The sequence below is a fragment of the Globicephala melas genome, chromosome 11 (genome assembly GCF_963455315.2).
Source record: "Globicephala melas chromosome 11, mGloMel1.2, whole genome shotgun sequence".
Lineage (NCBI taxonomy): Eukaryota > Metazoa > Chordata > Mammalia > Artiodactyla > Delphinidae > Globicephala > Globicephala melas.
The window spans coordinates 64957048-64978460 of NC_083324.2; the positions used below are offsets into that span (position 1 = coordinate 64957048).

The 21413-nt window shown below is 38.8% G+C and overlaps 1 protein-coding gene across 14 annotated transcripts in view; it reads right to left on the bottom strand.

Moving 5' to 3' along the window:
- FKBP5 (FKBP prolyl isomerase 5) overlaps nucleotides 1–21413 on the bottom strand; it is a 102931-nt gene that overhangs the window by 48286 nt on the left and 33232 nt on the right. For 9 of the 14 annotated variants that reach the window (XM_030870974.3, XM_030870964.3, XM_070046694.1 and 6 more), the window contains 2 exons: nucleotides 13297–13422; nucleotides 2060–2204 (listed from right to left, as the gene is read on the bottom strand). In XM_030870974.3, the coding sequence (XP_030726834.1) occupies nucleotides 2060–2204; nucleotides 13297–13401 (250 nt within the window). In that variant the 5' untranslated portion in view covers nucleotides 13402–13422. Of the gene's footprint in view, nucleotides 1–2059; nucleotides 2205–7170; nucleotides 7216–13296; nucleotides 13426–21413 lie in introns of those variants that run through there. The other 5 variants (XM_060307737.2, XM_030870965.3, XM_060307739.2 and 2 more) reach the window with 2 other exon arrangements.

A 21413-nucleotide genomic window follows, 5' to 3' on the forward strand; every position in this document is an offset into this window, starting at 1 on the left:
ATTATTCAACACTGAGCCATGGTGGTGAATGAGGGGGATCGCCCCTTTTCTCCTACACTTGATCTGGGAACAAACTAGAAGTCTGCTATATCTGTGGCAGATAAGAATAAAATGACTCTGTAATTCAGCCACTAACTTCCAACAAGCCACATGGTCCACAAAGTTCAATTTGATGTATGGGCTATTATTCTTCTTCCAAGATTAAAAAAAAATAAGAATACTAAATTAACTGAAGACATTTAAAAGCATTTGTAAAGAAATTAGTAAAAAATCACATTTAAGATTTTAAAACAGTGGTTCTCAACTTTTTTCCCTCAGGACCCCTTTATATCTTAAAAATTGAAGACCCTAAGTCCTTTTGTTTGTATGCTGTATCTATTGATATTTACCGTATTTAAAAAATTTTTTAACAGTTATTTACCAGTTCATTTAAAATAACAATAACCTCATATGTTAACATAAATTATTTTTATGGAAAATAACTATATTTCCCAAAAGAAAAAAATTTGTGAGAAGAGTGACGTTGTTTTATCACTTTACAAATGTAAAATGTGTCTGACTTAATAAAAGACAACCAGATTCTCATACCTACTGTTGCAATGTCTGGCTGAAGTATATGGAAAAAATCCAAACCCGCACATATAATTAGAAAAGATAGGAGTTTTTTAATAGCCTTTTCAGATAATGATGAATATAATCTGATACTACATCAAAACTGGACAAGTGGTAGTTTCATAAAGGTTAGTTGCAATGTGGAATCTGAAACCGTTATCAATGAACTTTTCATATTATGTTACGTTAAAATCCATTGGTCTAGCTTACACATCAAATGGACCTTTTACTCATGCATAATTTTATAACGTCTTGCATTGGTCATTGGGAAAATATTGTTCACTGAGTCACACAATCTTCCAAATGTTAACACATTTCATTTCATGATATTTTAAAAATCACATTCATTAATACTCATTGATCTCAACAGAAGTCTTTTAAGTTTTGGGAAGCTGTCGAGCTCTGAGTAGCAGATACAAATTTTCCGAAACTGTAATTTTCACTTGAAAACTCAATGGCAACAAATACTGTCAGTTGTTGTCCTTGAAGTGACAGGCTCACTTCATTCATTTGCGAGAAAATATCTGCCAAATAGGGAAAAATCAAGTCTGAATAATCATAGTTTGCCCTTTCAAATAAAAATGGTGCTTCGGGCTTCCCTGGTGGCGCAGTGGTTGAGAGTCTGCCTGCTGATGCAGGGGACACGGGTTCACGTCCTGGTCCGGGAAGATCCCACATGCCGCGGAGCGGCTAGACCCGTGAGCCATGGCCGCTGAGCCTGCGTGTCCAGAGCCTGTGCTCTGCAACAGGAGAGGCCACAACAGTGAGAGGCCTGCGTACCTCAAAAAAAAAAAAAAGAAAAATGCTGCTTTATGGAAAAAATGCAGCTAGTTCAGCTCTCGACTAAAACAAGTACACAAGTGCTTTCCCTTGAGATAGCCACTGTAGTTGGGGATGCAGAAGTGCTTTATGTGTGCTCTCCCATCTGTCACAAAATATCAAAACAATGTGAAACTCAAGGATTAGGATTTAATAAAATTAATATGTTTTACACCTTATCAAGGACATTCTTAAGTGATACTGGCCTTCTTTTATTTTTCTTATTTGAACAGTGAGTGAGGGCATACTAATGGTATAGTTTGGTGCCATTGCCTAGATTTGTGCTAAGGCTCCAGCAAATATTCACCATTGCAGCTTGGTACCATCGGTGCAAATGTCAACACAGTAAAATAAATAAATAAATAAACATCTTAGTATTATTATGAAAATAATTTTGACACTATGGACCCCCTAAAAGTATCTCAGGGACCCCACAGGGATCCACAGACCATACTTTGAGAACTACTGCTCCAAAATATCTTTATTTTTGGCAAGGATAGGATCCATGAGAACTACTGCTCCAAAATATCTTTACTTTTGGCAAGGATAGGATCCACTAGCTCCCATATAATATAAATAGCAATAAATCTAAGCAAAACACAACTCAAAAAAAAAAATACCCTCTTACCTTTGCCAAGACTAAAGACAAATGGTTCGTTTCGATCATGACTGGAATCAAACTTCTTTCCATTTGACAATTTTCCTTTGTAATGGACATAAACTTTGTCTCCAATCATCGGGGTTTCCTCACTATTCCCCACTCTTTTGACAATCTAGAAAAGACAAATGTCAAGAAAAATGAGGTTAAACATTTTATTTCTAATCAGAGACTAAAGAGGTCACACAGTCCCTTCCACATCACTCAGGCACATTAGCAAACAACTGTCTGTCCTTTCTAAAGGCTTCCCTCCCAGTTCTCTCAATGATCCTCACTGTTACAAAATTATCCTGTACTACTCTAAATCTTTAATGCTACATTTAATTGTATTCTTAATCACACTATTCTCTCAAAATAATTAATCAATAGATCTTATTTCATTGGTTTAATGCCCCATCTTTTGACACTGAAATCTTTCAAAACACAGAGTCAGTCCATGTACAAACTGAATTAGACCAAAAAGATTAGTGGACTTTCAAAAACATTCAAAAAGAAGTCTGAAGCAAAGTTTCAAAGGTGAGATTTTTATTTCTCTCCTTTGCTAAAAACATTATCTTCTGACTAGATTCCACTAGTCTGGTTTAATTTCAAAAAGCCCAATTTCCTGATATAAAGGTTATACTTTCTACTATTTGAAGAATATTCAAAGTGTAAAAAAAAAGTACCACTGCACAATTTGATATGATACTGAATAACTTGTGTTCTAGTAAAGGAAATGCCAAAAAGCTCCAAGTTGAAAAACATTTAACTATCATAAAATCCAGTATATTTATTTTGTTCTTGGCAGAGCAAGCCACTAATGCAGTTGGTCAGTTCTGGGAAAAGAAAATCAAATCCAGGCATGTGGTGTATAATTTATTCTGTCAATCACTTATGCCAAATTAATCACTTCTATTAGATAACAGAGGATGGTAGCTAATGTCCAATAAACATCATTTTTGGGGAAGGGTCTGGATTTTTATCTGAAGAATTCAATTATTTGCTCCTAAATTCTTTTTTGAGATGCATCCTCCTTGCCCCACCCTCATATCACCACATAAACACTGTGAACTTAGATTCTACAACTTTCTTAGCTCAAAAGCCTAGACATTCTAAAGGAAAAAAAATGATTACTGCAACTTCATCAAAAAAAGTGTTTGGGGGCTTCCCTGGTGGCACAGTGGTTGAGAGTCCGCCTGCTGATGCAGGGGACACGGGTTCGTGCCCCTGTCCGGGAAGATCCCACATGCCGCAGAGCAGCTAGGCCTGTGAGCCCTGGCCGCTGAGCCTGCGCGTCCAGAGCCTGTGCTCCGCAACGGCAGAGGCCACAACAGTGAGAGGCCCGCATACCGCAAAAAATAATAATAATAAAAAATAAAATTAAAAAAAAAAGTGTTTGAACTAATCAATGAATTCAGTAAAGTTGCAGGATTACAAAATCAATATACAGAAATCAGTTGTGTTTCTACACACTAACAAAATATCTGAAAAAGAAATAGAGAAAACAGGGGGACTTCCGGGAAGATGGCGGAAGAGTAAGACGCGGAGATCACGTTCCTCCCCACAGATACACCAGAAATACATCTACGCGTGGAACAACGCCTACAGAGCATCTACTGAACGCTGGCAGAAGACCTCAGACCTCCCAAAAGGCAAGAAACCCCCCACGTACCTGGGTAGGGCAAAAGAAAAAACTAAACAGAGACAAAAGGATAGGGACGGGTCCTGCACCAGCGGGAGAGAGCTGTGAAGGAGGAAAAGTGTCCACACACTAGGAAGCCCCTTCGCGGGTGGAGACTTCGGGAGGCGGAGTGGGGGAGCTTGGGAGCCGCGGAGGAGAGCACAGCAACAGGGGTGCGGAGGGCAAAGCGGACAGATTCCAGCGCAGAGGATCGGGCCGACCGGAACTTGCCAGCCGAGAGGCTTGTCTGCTCGCCCGCCGGGGCGGGCGGGCGGGACTGGGAGCTGAGGCTCCGGCTTTTGTCGGAGCGCCGGGAGAGGACTGAGGTTGGCGGCGTGAACACAGCCTGCGGGGCGTTGGTGCACCGCGGCTGGCCGGGAGAGAGTCCGGGGAGAAGTCTGGAACTGCCGAAGAGGCAAGAGACTTTTACGTCCCTCTTTGTTTCCTGGTGCACGAGGAGAGGGGATTAAGAACGCTGCTTGAGAGAGCTCCAGGGACGGGCGCGGGCCGCGGCTAGGGGTGCGGAGCCCAGAGACGGACGTGGCTAGGGCCGCCCAGAGCGGCTAGGGCCGCTGCTGCCGCCACCGGGAGGCCTGTGTGCGAACACAGGTCACTGGCCACGCGCCCTTCCGGGGAGCCTGTGCAGCCCGCCACTGCCGGGGTCCCGGGATCCAGGGACAACTCCCCCGGGAGAACGCACAGGCGCGCCTCAGGCTGCAACGTCTCGCCGGCCTCTGCCGCCGCAGGCCCGCCCCACACTCCGTGCCCCTCCCTCCCCCCAGGCCTGAGTGAGCCAGAGCCTCCGAATCAGCGGCTCCTTTAACCCCGTCCTGTCTGAGCAAAGAACAGACGCCCTCCGGCGACCTACACGCACAGGCGGGGCCAAATCCAAAGCTGAGCCCCTGGGAACTGTGAGAGCAAAGAAGAGAAAGGGAAATCTCTCCCAGCAGCCTCAGAAGCAGCGGATTAAAGCTCCACAATCAACTTGATATACCCTGCATCTGTGGAATACCTGAATAGACAACCAATCATCCCAAATTAAGGAGCCCTGTGGATGAAAGGCTCTTGGGGCTGCAGCCAGGAGTCAGTGCTGTGCCTCTGAGGTGGGAGAGCCAACTTCAGGACACTGATCCACAAGAGACCTCCCAGCTGCACATAATATCAAACAGCAAAAATTTCCGAGAGATCTCCATCTCAACACCAGCACCCAGCTTCACTCAATGACCAGCAAGCTACAGTGCTGGACATCCTATGCCAAACAACTAGCAAGACAGGAACACAACCCCACCCATTAGCAGAGAGGCGGCCCAAAATCATAATAAGTCTACAGACACCCCAAAACACACCACCAGACGTGGACCTGCACACCAGAAAGACAAGATCTAGCCTCATCCACCAGAACACAGGCACTAGTACCCTCCACCAGGAAGCCTACACAACCCACTGAACCAACCTTAGCCACTGGGGACAGACACAAAAAACAACAGAAACTACGAACCTTCAGCCTGCAAAAAAGGAGACCCCAAACACAGTAAGATAAGCAAAATGAAAAGACAGAAAAACACACCGCAGATGAAGGAGCAAGATAAAAACCCATCAGACCTAACAAATGAAGAGGAAATAGGCAGTCTACCTGAAAAAGAATTCAGAATAATGATAGTAAGGTTGATCCGAAATCTTGGAGATAGAATGGACAATAGAATGGACAAAATGCAAGAATCAGTTAACAAGGACCTAGAAGAACTGAAGATGAAACAAGCAACGATGAACAACACAATAAATGAAATTAAAAGTACTCTAGATGGGATCAATAGCAGAATAACTGAGGCAGAAGAACGGATAAGTGACCTGGAAGATAAAATAGTGGAAATAACTACTGCAGAGCAGAATAAAGAAAAAAGAATGAAAAGAACTGAGGACAGTCTCAGAGACCTCTGGGACAACATTAAACGTACCAACATTTGAATTATAGGGGTTCCAGAAGAAGAAGAGAAAAAGAAAGGGACTGAGAAAATATTTGAAGAGATTATAGTTGAAAACTTCCCTAATATGGGAAAGGAAATAGTTAATCAAGTCCAGGAAGCACAGAGAGTCCCATACAGGATAAATCCAAGGAGAAATACGCCAAGACACATATTAATCAAACTGTCAAAAATTAAATACAAAGAAAACATATTAAAAGCAGCAAGGGAAAAACAACAAATAACACACAAGGGAATCCCCATAAGGTTAACAGCTGATCTTTCAGCAGAAACTCTGCAAGCCAGAAGGGAGTGGCAGGACATATTGAAAGTGTTGAAGGAGAAAAACCTGCAACCAAGATTACTCTACCCAGCAAGGATCTCATTCAGATTTGATGGAGAAATTAAAACCTTTAGAGACAAGCAAAAGCTGAGAGAGTTCAGCACCACCAAACCAGCTCTACAACAACTGCTAAAGGAACTTCTCTAGGCAAGAAACACAAAAGAAGGAAAAGACCTACAATAACAAACCCAAAACAATTAAGAAAATGGGAATGGGAACACACATATCGATAATTACCTTAAATGTAAATGGACTAAATGCTCCCACCAAAAGACACAGATTGGCTGAATGGATACAAAAACAAGACCCATATATTTGCTGTCTACAAGAGACCCACTTCAGACCTAGAGACACATACAGACTGAAAGTAAGGGGATGGAAAAAGGTATTTCATGCAAATGGAAACCAAAAGAAAGCTGGAGTAGCAATTCTCATATCAGACAAAATAGACTTTAAAACAAAGACTATTAGAAGAGACAAAGAAGGACACTACATAATGATCAAGGGAGCGATCCAAGAGGAAGATATAACAATTGTAAATATTTATGCACCCAACATAGGTGCACCTCAATACATAAGGCAAATACTGACAACCATAAAAGGGGAAATCGACAGTAACACATTCATAGTAGGGGACTTTAACACCCCACTTTCACCAATGGACAGATCATCCAAAATGAAAATAAATAAGGAAACACAAGCTTTAAATGATACATTAAATGAGATGGAGTTAATTGATGTTTATAGGACATTCCATCCAAAAACAACAGAATACACATTTTTCTCAAGTGCTCATGGAACATTCTCCAGGATAGATCATATCTTGGGTCACAAATCAAGCCTTGGTAAATTTAAGAAAATTGAAATTGTATCAAGTATCTTTTCCGACCACAACGCTATGAGACTCGATATCAATCACAGGAGAAGATCTGTAAAAAATACAAACACATGGAGGCTAAACAATACACTACTTAATAACGAAGTGATCACTGAAGAAATCAAAGAGGAAATAAAAAAATACATAGAAACAAATGACAATGGAGACACGACGACTCAAAATCTATGGGATGCAGCAAAAGCAGTTCTAAGAGGGAAGTTTATAGCAATACAATCTTACCTTAAGAAACAGGAAACATCTCGAATAAACAACCTAACCTTGCACCTAAAGCAATTAGAGAAAGAAGAACAAAAAAAACCCAAAGTTAGCAGGAGGAAAGAAATCATAAAAATCAGATCAGAAATAAATGAAAAAGAAATGAAGGAAACGATAGCAAAGATCAATAAAACTAAAAGCTGGTTTTTTGAAAAAAAAAAAAAAAAGAAATAGAGAAAACAATCCCGGAAATGTAAACCAAAACCACAATGAGATATCACCTCACACTTGTCAGAATGGCTGTCATCAAAAAGACAAGAAATAAAAAGTGTTGGTGAGGATGTGGAGAAAAGGGAACCCTCTTGCACAGTTGGTGGGAATGTAAATTGATGCAGCCACTACGGAGAACAGTATGAAGGTTCCTCAAAAGATTAAAAGTAGAACTACCATATGATCCAACAATTCCACTTGTGGGTATTTATACAAAAGAAAGGAAAACACTAACTGAAAAAGATATATGCACCCTCGCCATGTTCACTGCAGCATTACTTACATTAGCCAAGATATGGAAACAACCTGTGTTCATCAATAAATGAATGGATAAATAAAATATATATATTTGTATATGTTATATATATATATGTATACACACACACACACACACAATGGATGATTATTTAGCCATAAAAAAGAATGAAATCAGGACTTCCCTGGTGGCGCAGTGGTTAAGAATCTGCCTGCCAATGCAGGGGACACGGGTTCGAGCCCTGGTCCAGGAAGATCCCACATGCCGCGGAGCAACAAAGCCCATGCACCACAACTACTGAGCCTGCGCTCTAGAGGCCGAGAGGCACAACTACTGAGCCCGTGCACCTAGAGCCCATGCTCTGCAACAAGAGAAGCTACAACAATGAGAAGCCCACGCACCACAATGAAGAGTAGCCCCAGAGAAAGCAGTAGCAAAGACTCAGTGCAGCCAAATAAATAAACTTATTTTTAAAATAGGAATGAAATCTTGCCATTTGTAACAACATGGATGGACCTTGAGGGAATTATGCTAAGTGAAAATAGGTCAGACAGAGAAAGACAAATACCGCATGATCTCACTTATATATGGAATCTTAAAAAGAAAGACAGAAAGTAAAGAAAAAACAACTAAATTTATAGATACAAAGAACAGAAACATTGGTGGTTGCCAGAGGTCAGAGTTTGAGGGGAGGGTGGGAGAAATGGGTAAAGGGAGTCAAAAGGTACAAACCTTCAGTTACAGAGTAAGTCATGGATGTAATGTACAGCATGATGCGATAGTTAATAATATTGTATTGCATATTTGATAGCTGATAAGAGAATAGATCTAAAAAGTTCTCCTCACAAAAAAATTTTTTTAAACTATGTACGGTGACAGACGTTAAATAGACTTATTGTGGTGATCATTTCATAATACATACAAATGTCAAATCATTATATTGTACACCCGAAACTAATAAAATGTTATATGTCAATTATACCTCAATAAAAAATCCCATTCACAATCAAAAACTATAAAATAGTTAGAAATAAATTTAACCAAGGAGGTGGAAGATCTATACACTGAAAACTATAAGATTCTGATGAAAGAAACTGAAGAAGACACATATAAATGGAAAGGTGTCCTATGATCATGGATCAGAAGAATTAAAAATGTTAAAATGTCCATACTACTGAAAAACATCTATAGATTCAATCCAAGACATATCAAAATTTCCCATAGTATTTTTCACAGAAATAGAAAAAAAAAAAAAGCTAAAATTCGTACAGACCCATAAAAGACCCCAAATAGTCAAAGCAATCCTGAGAAAGAACAAAACTGGAAGCATCACATTTCCTGATTTCAAACTATGTTAAAAGCTATAGTGATAAAAACAGAATGGTACTGACATAAAAACAGGCACAAAGACCAATGGAACAGAATCGAGAACCCAGAAATAAACCGTAGCATATACAGTCAACTAATATTTGACAAGGAAGCCAAGAAGGCTCAATGAGGAACAGATAATCTCTGCAGTAAAAGATGTAGGGAAAACTGGATAACCCTATGAAGAATAAAATTGGAGCCCTATCTTACACCACTCACAAAAATTAACTCAAAATCAATGAAAGACTTAAATATAAGATATGAAACTATAAAACATCTAAAGGAAAACAAGGGAAAAATCTCCTTGACATTAATCTTGGCAATAATTTTTTGGATATGACACCAAAAGTACAAGCAACAAAAATAAATAAGTGGAACATCAAACTAAAAAGCTTCTGTGGGCTTCTCTGGTGGCACAGTGGATAAGAATCCGCCTGCCAATGCAGGGGACACAGGTTCAAGCCCTGGTCCGGGAAGATCCCACATGCTGCAGAGCAACTAAGCCCGTGCGCCACAACTACTGAACCTGTGCTCTAGAGCCCGTGAGCCACAACTACTGAAGCCCACGCGCCTAGATCCCATGCTCCACAACAAGAGAAGCCACTGCAATGAGAAGCCTGCGCACTGCAATGAAGAGTAGCCCCTGCTCACTGCAACTAGAGAAAGCCTGCATGCAGCAACAAAGACCCAACGCAGCCAAAAATAAATAATAAAATAAATTGGGCTTCCCTGGTGACGCAGTGGTTGAGAGTCCGCCTGCCAATGCAGGGGACATGGGTTCGTGCCCCGGTCCGGGAAGATCCCACATGCCGCGGAGCAGCTGGGCCTGTGAGCCATGGCCACTGAGCCCGCGTGTCCAGAGCCTGTGCTCCACAACGGGAGAGGCCACAACAGTGAGAGGCCCGCGTACCGCAAAAAAATAATAAAATAATAAAATAAATGTATATATATATTTTAAAAAAGCTTCTGCACAGCAAAAGAAACAATCACCAAAATGAAAAGGCAATCTATGGAATGGGAGAAAATATCTGCAAACCATGTATTTGATACTGAAAATATACAAGGAACTCATGGCTATAATCAAAAAAATCAAGAAATAACAAGTGTTGATGAGGATGTGGAGAAAAAGTAAACCCTGTACACTGTTGGTAGGGATATAAATTGGGACAGCCACTATGGAAAACAGTATGAAGTTTCCTCAAAAAATTAAAACTAGAACTACCATATGATCCAGCAATTCCATTTCTGGGTATAAATCCAAAGGAAATGAAATCACTATCTCAAAGAAATAATGGATAAAGATGTGGTATATATATATTATATAATATTTTATATATATATATATAGAATAGAATATTATTCAGATAAATAAAGACAGATAAATACTGTGTGATATCACTTATATGTGGAATCTGAAAAAGCTGAACTCACAGAAACAGACAGTCAAATGATGGTTGCCAGGGGCTAGGGGAAAATGGGGAGATGTTGGTCAGAGTACAAACTTCCAAGTTATAAGATGAATAAATTCTTGGGAGCTAATGTACAGCATGGTGACTATAATTAACAACACTGTATTATATACTTGAGAGCTGCTAAGAGAATAGATCTTAAATGTTCTTACCACAAAAAAGAAATAATTATCTGAGGTGATGAAGGGGTTAACTAACCCTACTGCAGTAATCATTTCAAAACATTTAAGTGTATCATATCATATATAAAATTTCTTTTTGGAGCTTACATTTTTAAAATGAATTGAGACTAGATTGTATCCTTAAGACAGCTCCAGATTTAGGCACTAAACTCGTCTTGTTGGGGAAACTGGAAGTGATACCACAGTATCACTTGCTGATGTGAACAGCTCTGACTCCATGGTAGACATTCATCCCATATGCCCAGTTACTTGGTTATAGTCCTAGAAAGGCAGATTCCCTCCAGGAGAGGGAGGGAATCATATGATGATACACATATCATGTGTATCATATCATCACATTGTATACCTTAAACTTACATAGTGTTATATTTCAAATATATCTCAACACAGCTGGGAAAAAATAATTACAGTTTAAAAAATTATATTAAGTGCTAGTAAAAAAAAAAAAAAAAGGAGAATCATTACTGCCCTTCTAGTACTCAAGGGTAAAAAACGTTTCAAAAAAGTTAATCTAGGGCTTCCCTGGTGGCGCAGTGGTTGGGAGTCCGCCTGCCAATCAATGCAGGGGACACGGGTTCGTGCCCCGGTCCAGGAAGATCCCACATGCCGCGAAGCGGCTGGGCCCATGAGCCATGGCCGCTGAGCCTGCACGTCCAGAGCCTGTGCTCCGCAACGGGAGAGGCCCGCGTACCGCAAAAAAAAAAAAAAAAAAAAAGTTAATCTAAAAGAAATCACACGATATTCTAGAAGTGCTCGTGTTCATGAACTGCATGCAGTATTTAGGAGCCTGAGCCTCCCCTGGAGGGAATCTGCATTTCTAGGACTATAACCAAGTAACTGGACATATGGGATGAATGGCTACCACGGAGTCAGAGCTGTTCACATCAGCAAGTGATACTCTGGTATCACTTCCGGTTTCCCCAACAAGACGAGTTTAGTGCCTAAATTTGGAGCTGTCTTAAGGATACAATCTAGTCTCAATTCAGTTTAAAAATGTAAGCTCCAAAAAGAAATTTTATCTTCCTGGGTTAGTTTCTCACTTCCCAGATCTGCCTTGGTCTTTTAAAAAATATAAACAGTAACAGTTAATAAGAGGGATTATTACAATCATGGCACTGTGCTAAATGCTTTATGTAATCTCAATAATTCTATGAGGTAGGCAGTATTATTACTCTAAGTTTACAAATGAGGAAACTTCATCACAGATAGGTTACTAAATTGCTCTAGGTCATAGAGTTAAAAGACCTATTTAATCTTAACCAAAAGCCATGGTGAAACATGAGGCTTTAGACAGTGATAAACCATAAGATTTAAAGGGTTTATAATCTCTAAATGTTTCCTACAAGCCTAAAAATCTTATTAGATTTACTCCCTAGAACAAAGCAGGGCCTCAGGCAAGTTGGGGGCCATGTTGTCTGTACCAGTGCTCTGAAAAGATGAAAGAGAAGAACTTAAAACAGAGGTAGGGAGATGCTGCAGATGGCCCACAGAATTTCCACTGTCTTGAGAGGCATTCTGGAGTATGGGATGAGTAATTCACAGAGCTACAAGGTTGAAAAGCCCTCTGAATGAAGATATCATAATATACATCTTATGCTATAGATAGCATAAAGCCCTTATTCTACAGGTTCAAGTCTTCAAATTTTGGCTTGGCATACAGCAAGCTAATAGTAAAACATGTATATTCAGAAGAAATTCAGGCGCAGAAAAAAGCTTTCACATAAGCAAGATTAGCCAAAACAAACTAAAAAAATTCTCATTTGCTACTGATAGCACAAGGAGATATTAAAACTCAGCTTAGTGGTAATATTTAGAATGTTTAAGATAATCTTTTCAGCAAAAAAAAATAAATTATACAAAACTTGAACGCATAACAACAGTGTAGGAGAAAAAAGAACTTAGTATGACTAAAACCATTTAACCTCTCTTTATTATACGAAATAATAACATATACATATCTTCCATACATAAACGGAAGAATCAAAAAGAACTCTGTCTCACAAAACCACTGTGAGGTTAAAAACAATGTAAAAATGATTAATTACAGAATGAAAAAAGTGTTTTTAAGGAGGAAAGCTAATTCAAAAGTGAGATATATTCTCTGATGAAACCTCAAAAAAATACCTTCACTGCACACAGGAATTCTATTTGTATGTAAAAAACCAATCCTTTTGAACTCTGCAAGTTAGCTTTTCTTTTTCTTTTAAAAAAGTCTTTTGAATTGTCATTAGCTAGCTTTAATATATTTAAATATTATATTAAAATAATCACCCATTTATACACTCTGAGAATAGAGAGACACAGCCTTTTGGAGTCAGACGTAACTTGGACCTAAACCCCAGATCTGCATTTACTAAGATATATGATTTGGGGCAAGTTAATTTACCTAGCTGGCCCTCAGTTTTACCATCTATAATCTGGGATTAAAAATAAACCTCCAGTTATGAAGACAAAATGGGAATTTAACTGCAGTGTTTGGTACTTAGTAAGCCTCAATAAACATTATCTATCTCCACCTCCAACCAAAAAAACAAAAAAAGATTTTTATTAACAATCTTTCCAGATAGCAAATTTCCCTAAATGTCATTCATCCTTGTGGCCTCACCTTTAAGACTCCTCTATCTTTTTTGGAGGTAATATCCTCTCCCTGTTCAGCAACAGCTGCTGCGGGGCTTTCTCCATTGTTCTTGGCAGCTTCATCAGTAGTCATTGTCTTTTATAAGTAGATAACCTGCTGAGAAGAAACATATTTTAGCTAGGAAAAGTATCACTTCTTTATGCATCTTAAATGCCCCTAGGAACTGAGCTTTAGCTGACCCAAGATTTACTAAGGGCCAATAAGGTTAAACACTGAAAAGGAAAATAAAAACATTTGCTATGAGCATGTATTGACATCATGAGGCATGTAAATGAAACATCATCCAACTCTTCAATTTCCCATCCAGCTCTGATCCCAAAAGGAGAGCAGAACAAGTCAGGTTTGATAGTGATTATATTCCTTAGCATGATTACACATTGAGAAGTAGTCCTTTCAGAACTTTGAAAACGTCCTTTTCCTACAGCCATATTCTTGACAGAGAATTAAGAACTTATCAGGTGATCTGATAAAAGAAATGACAATATATCACAGTGAAAAACAGGACAGGCTTTCAAAATGACAGACCCTAGTCTGAGTCCTAGCTCCAGCAATATCTGTTTGGTATTTGCAAATTTAAAGTCACTGAGCCTCAGTTTCACATCTGTAAAATGGATGGAGTTTTTGTTCATAGGGTTACTGTGAGGCATTAATGAGATAACAAATGTTAAGAGATTAGCACAAACTCTTTTATAGAGCCACATTTTTCATTTCCTGCTCAGAAGTTCCTTTGGAATGAGGTTCTTCCCTACCATGGCATTCCAGGCCCTCCACAACATGATCCTTACCTATCTTTCAGGTCTAGCTTCCACTACTTTCTTTCATGCAGCTCATGCTCTAGCCAAACCAGACCAATTCTTCTCCCATAACAAGTCCCGTGCTTTCCCATCTTCATGCTCTTGGTCACTCTTTTTTAAAATCCCCACTCTTGGGCTTCCCTGGTGGCACAGTGGATAAGAATCCACCTGCCAATGCAGGGGACATATGTTCCAGTCCTGGTCCGGGAAGATCCCACAAGCCGCAGAGCAACTATGCCCGTGCGCCACAACTACTGAGCCTGTGCTCTAGAGCCCGTGAGCCACAACTACTGAAGCCCACGCGCCTAGAGCCCGTGCTCCGCAACAAGAGAAGCCACCGCAGTGAGAAGCCCGTGCACCTCAATGAAGAGTAGCCCCAGTAGGCGCAACTAGAGAAAGCCCGCATGCAGCAATGAAGACCCAACACAGCCAAAAATAAATAAAAATTAAAAAAATTAAAGAAAAATAAAATCCCCATTTTTCCCACTCAAATGCTACCTCCATCTTACCAAACTTGACCTTCTATTTTATAGTTGTCTGCCCTTTTCCGTACTTCCTTAGCTCTCCCCTTCATTTGTTGTCTATAATACATTCGGTAAGACAACACACTTGTTGTATTTAAAAGATCCTTGAGAGCAGGGCCATGCTTTGTCCATATTTAGATTCCTTAGAATGCCTCTACCTTTTAGACTGGAATGACAGAAAGGTCAAGGAATCTGGAGCTCCCTACAAGCTGTTTAATGTGCTTACTTTAACTTCTCTAAGCTTTTTTCCCTACCTGTGTAATTAGAATAAAAATAATATCTACTTTCACAGAGTGATCTTCTGGATTAAATGGTATAATGTATATGTTAAAAGTATACTATTCCAATGTTAACTCTTATTATTATCATCAGTCACCTAAATGACAGATACTTCATGCAAGGCAAATACCAACAGGCTAATCAACAAGACAAAACAAAACACACCTTGCTGGCTGCTGCCATGATGAATTCCATACTGCTCTCCTGGTTGAGCAGGGGAAGACAAGAATTTATCACTTCTACAGCTATTCAGTATTAGGCTAATAATGGACATAAGGCTCCCTAAGTCACCTGTGGGACCCTCTTGCCTACACAGTTAAAAAGTGCTATTTTACACTTGTGAAAAATGTCTTACTGATACAACTGATAATTAGACAACTAAATATAGTTGATACAGTGTTTTAAATCATTTCCAATTGACCTAAATTTACTTCAGTGTCAACAAAGACACAAAACAAATTTTGCTGTGACCCCAAATCTTCAAAGAGAACACCAAAAACCAGGGGCTTAGCCCTTTGCTTTAATTTCTAGTACACTTTATGCCAAACACAAAAGATCCAAATGCTTGGCTCAGGATAAGGGAAAGGCCAGAACAAAGCGTTCTCAAACAAACAACAACAAAAATTAAGTACCTACTTGTTGTGTGATGCTGGGCAAGATAATTAGGGAAATCAGATGAACAGGGTTTGTTCCCTAATTCCAGTAACCTACCACTTATAAAACACTCTCTGATGCATAGAAATTTGCAGGAGCCACCTCAAAAACAGAGGGAAAAGATCTTTTAAACACTCTGGAGGTGTTGGACCATATCCCTGGAAAAATACATACACACAGAAAAAATTTCCTGGTGCTTTACAGGTACATAGACATCCATCAGTAAACCCCTGGGGAAACCCTGGAGTAAATCAATAAACAAATTAAAACCACCAAATGAAAGGTTATTAGAGAACAGGACAGTTACACAGTCTCAAAACATGAACCTACAGATTACTTATTATTAAAAAAGGAAAAAGGGCTTTCCAGTGGAGTGATCTGACAAACCTCCCCCTTCACACAAGTGATCTGCATTATGACCAAACTCTGCATCTTCTATATTAACACAAACCACTATCAGTGTGCCTCCTGATGTGATGTAATGGGAAGCATACATGTGGTATTCCTACCAAAAACATTTAACCTGAAACTAATCAAGAAGAAAAGACAAAATTAGGTTGCGGAACATTCTACAACTGGCCTAGACTCCTCAAAATGTTAATGTTATGAAAGACAAAAAAAAAGTTAAAAAAAAAAGAAAAGGGGCCTGTTCTGGTTTAAAAAAGACTAAAGAGACACAGCCACCAAATGCAGTGTGTGATCCTTGGCTGGATCCTGGATTAGGGGGAATAAAAATTTATAAAAGCACATTTTTGTGAGAATTAGGAAAATTTGGAAAAACAGACCATATATTACCTTATTATTACTGTATAATGTTAGCCTTCTGGAGTGTGATATAGCATTGTGGTTTTATAGAGAATAATATCCTCATTCTTAGGAGACACATGCTGAAGTATTTAGGGGTGAGGTGCCATGATGTCTGCCACTTACTTTCAAATCACTTGAGAGAGAGCATGTGTGAGCACAAATATCACCAAAAGCTAAAAACAGAGCATTCAGAGAGCATGACTACAACACATCCAAAGGCAATGCCTTTCTTCTGAATGTTTGTCATTTGTAGATCAGCTAAACTTTTAAATGAAAATACTGTCAATCAAAAAACATTTTCTTTTCTTCTAACCTTCCCCTTTGGAAACAATGGCTTGCTAAAATTTAAATAAATAGGGAACTTGTATAAGTTGATTTGCAAGCGTTATAAATCTCATTTGATAAAGGAATTTGCTCTTCATTTTTGGTTCTAACACTTGAAGGGATACAAATAATCTTTGTAATCTCAGAAGGATTCTGACTAGTATGGAGTCCATGTGAAAAGAGGTAGCACGAATTAAATTAATTAAAACACAAAGATAAAAACAACACTAAAACTTTGTTGAACTTTCAAAGGCAGATAAATCTGGAAGAAGAAAGAAATAAACTGAACATTCCAAGTACTTCCCCTTAATTCCAGTTATACCATTTGGGGTATAGATTTTTGTAAGCAAACAAAACAAATAAAGAAAAACTTCTTCCTTGATCTAATGTTACACGAAAAAAAGGCTGTAAGAACAGATAATTCCTAAAAACCTGTAAGACACACTAAGAAAATTTCACTTTTTTCATAAGAGAGCCTTTTCTTCGTTCCCCTACCCTAGGTTTATTCTGGATTTAAAATCACTCTGTAGCTATGGATATTAATCTATGATAAAGCTCACTGTCCTGAACTGTCCAAAGGGGAAAATTGCTGCCCAGAGCCTCAGAGAGGGAACACACAGTTTGTTCTGTTATGGACATGCCAGATAAGCATGCACTCTCCAAAGTGCTGGTCAGCAAACACCTGAGACATCACAGAAAAATGAGACTAAGCTTAAAATTTCATCAACAGTGTACTGAAAACTTCAGTTAACATAACTAAATTGTCATATTCCCCCAAATGAGAAATCATTTTAAAGGTTTATCCACTAATTAACCATGTATATTACCTACTGTTGTAGTTGTTCTCTTTGTTAAAATATAGATATCTTGTATCACAGATTATCCTACTGTCTAACAGAAGAGTTTTCAGAAAGAAGACAAGAAAGCATATAGGAACTGGCTACTTTGTTAGAAACACAGAAAATTACAAAATTACAGCAGCACTCTTTCTAAGTACCATAGATGTCTGGGCCATAAAGGCTTTCAGTCTCCTAAAACTAAAACACAAAAGAAAGAGAGAAAACACAAGGAAAGGCTTGTAACTGAATGCAGTATAAGTGCATCCTAATTTTGAAAATATTCATGTAAGGACTAACTGGGAAGCCCTCATTTACTTTCAACCCCAGGCCTCTATCAAACATTCAAGTCCAGTAACACAGGAGTGTCAGGAGTAGTTATCTATTTGTAGGCAAGACACACACAAAAGAGAGATATACATGCATGCAGAGGAAATGAGATCAAATATAAAGACAGACTATATGTCTATATGAAACTGCACACTGTATTTATTCACCTACTTTCCCCCAGTTAATTTGCTTCCTCCATACCGGGTGCGGAATGGGGAGACGATGAACAATGCTCTTATATATGCTCATACATTTACGTTTTCTCCTTTAAAAAAGAAACCTGCAAGAAGATATACAAAGAGCCAATAAGCATGTGAAAAGATGTTCAACATCCTTATTCAAAAGGGAAATGCAAGTCAAAATCACAATGAGATACCACTTCACACTCATGAGGATAGCTATTATCAAAAAAGGAAAAATGACAAGTGTTGGTGAAGATGTAGAGAAATCAGAACCCTCATGCACTGCTGGCAGTAATGTAAAATGGTGCAGCCTCTGTGAAAAGGTTTGGTGGTTCCTCAAAGTATTAAACACAGAATCACCATATGATCCAGCTATTCCACTCCTAGGTATGTACCCCAAAGAAGCAAAAACAGAGACTCAAACAGATACAGTAGCAGTAGTCACAAAAGCCAAAAGGTGGAAAAACTCCAAGTGTCCATAAACAAAATATGGTATGTGTGCAATATGTATTATGTTATTATTAAAATGAATATTATTCCATAAAAAGGAATGAAATTCTGATACATGCTAAACATGGATGAACTGGAAAACATTATGTTAAGTGAAATAAGCAAGACACAAAAGGACAAATATTGTATGATTCTACTTATATGAGGTACTTAGAATAGGCAAATTTATAGAGACAGGGACTTCCCTGGTGGCGCAGTGGATAAGACTCCACACTCCCAATGCAGGGGGCCCGGGTTCAATCCCTGGTCAGGGAACTAGATCTCACATGCATGCCACCACTAAGAGTTTGCATGCCACAACTAAGGAGCCCACCTGCCGCAACTAACACCCTGCACAACCAGTCAACCAACCAAATAAATAAATAAATATTTAAAAAAAAATTATAGACACAGAAAGTAGAATAGAGATTACCAGGGGCTGAGGGGAGCAGAGAATAGAGTGGTTGTTTAATGGATATAGAGTGTCTTTTGGGGAAGATGAAAAAGTTCTGGAGAAGAGTGGTGATAACTGCACAACAATGTGAATGTACTTAATGCCACTGCACTGTACATTTAACCATGGTTCTCTCTTTAGCTCTCCTACCTTCCCCTTAATTGAGGATACCTTCTGTATTTCCAATGCAATCCCAAAGTGCTGAGTCGAGCCTCCAGAAGTGATTATTGTATCAGTTCTTCAGGGACCAAAGACTCTGGGATGTCCAATCATGAAGACTGGAGAGGAAAGAGAATCCTAAATGGAGCTACCCCTTGATTGCTACAAAGTATTTCCTCCTTTATTATCTCTCTCAGATACATACAATGCTTTGGTAAACTCACTTTCCTTCTCAGTAATTAGTGAAGAAAAGCAAAGTTAATAGACCAAATTTACCATTACTCCTGCCACTAACCCTGTTTACTTGGATGAATTACTGTTCTTAAATAAGTAGGAGGCAAAGAGTTATATTAGCATTAAAACAAAACAAAAAAAGGTCTAGAAAATATTAGACCATCCAAATGCCAAGGGCCGAAAGACTAAGGGATCAACTTCCCCCACGATGGCAATGGAGTGACAGAAAAATCTGCAAAGCTCTGAGCTTGAAAACAAGAAAAGGTGTATCACTGAACTAGAACACAGATGAGATCAGCCAGGAGAGAACAAAGAAGAGCAAATTGCCTTCTGAACACCGACTGTAAGAACAGCTCTTCCAAAGGGAGCCTGGTCAGCATCACAAAGAGCAGAGAAATTAAGTAGAGCCCCACCTGGGGGACAGAGCAGACGCTGTGTTCAGATCAGTTAGGCCAGGTAGGTTTCCCTCCCTCCCGAATGCACAAGGTGGCTCCCATTTTTTTCTATGAACATGTAAGAATTTTCTTTACTCTTGGGGTTCGGATGTATCACCAGAATATACGTGTCATTAATCTTCTTTCCTTCATTCCTGCAGGGGCCTTAATTAACATCCTGGTCCTTAAATGCTGAAGACAAGTCTTTGAGGATCTCAGGAAAGTTCCTACTAATATTTCTTTTCCTTCACTGTCTGTCCTCTGCTTCTAGAAGTCTTATTAGACAGACTTTGGGCATCTTGGTTCTATCCTTCAGGTCTCCTAAACATGTTTCTGGGATAAATATTAGAATTACCTGAGGGAGACGCAAGAGGGAGGGGATATGGGGATATACGTATGCATATACCTGATTCACTTTGTTATACAGCAGAAACTAACACAACATTGTAAAGCAATTATACTCTAATAAAGATGTTTAAAAAACAAAACAATAAAGTACAGCAAAGAACCAAGGGAAAAAAAAAAAAGAATTACCTGAGAAGCTTTAAAAAGCCACTGATGCCTGGACCCACTCCCAGAGAGTCTGGATTTAACTGGTCTGTGGTCAGGACATCAGTGTTTTTAAAAAGCATCTCAGATGATTCTAATATACACACAGGGTCCAGAAACCACCTCAATTCCATCTTTGCCTTTTTGCTCTATATTCTAAGAGATCTCCTTTGATGGAATTTCTAGATCACCATTTGGTTGTCAGCTATGCCCACTGTGTCATTTAATTTGTTCAAAGGATTTTTAAAAATATTTATTTCTATATACTCTCTTATTATCTGATTGCTCATTTTTTCTTAGCATGTCTTTACTTTATGGATGCAATTACCTTTCAAATATTTCTGAAGATTCTACTTACAATAAAATGGGACATCTCCTATGAATAAGTGTTTGGCTAAAAAGTTTTTAAGGAAAATAAAATGCTGATTTTACATATCCCCTAGCATCTCCCAAAGGCACTGGGCAGTGGTAAAGGTTGAGAAGTTAAGAAATGGAAAGGAGAGAAAGGTAGCATACTGTGAATGTAAAGTATAAGGGGAATGTATAAGATGCAAAATGTGAGAATTTTGAGACTTTTACTAGGCTTACAAAGGGAAACAGTAAAATGCTTTGGTGGAAAGGGGAGTGGAGAGCAAAGGTTTAAGAACAAGAAAGAACTTGACAAGCTTAAATACACAGGGAAAGAGTCACAGGAAAACAAAAAAAGTAATGATTCAAGAGTAGGAAGAACAAAGGCATAGATTTTTTCATCAATTAAACATTTATAGATTGCTTATGTTTTTGAATTTTATTTTACTTTTTTATACAGCAGGTTCTTATTAGTTATCCGTTTTATACATATTAGTGTATACATGTCAATCCCAATCTCCCAATTCATCCCACCGCCACCGCCCCCCCTGCCACTTAAGTTACAGCTAAATTAATATGGCTAAATAAAAGTATTCTAAAGCTCTTCCTCAAGAGGAATGTTTAAATAAAAATTATCAAATTCATACTATAAAAATATTATGCTGTCTTTGAAAAGGATGAGGTATA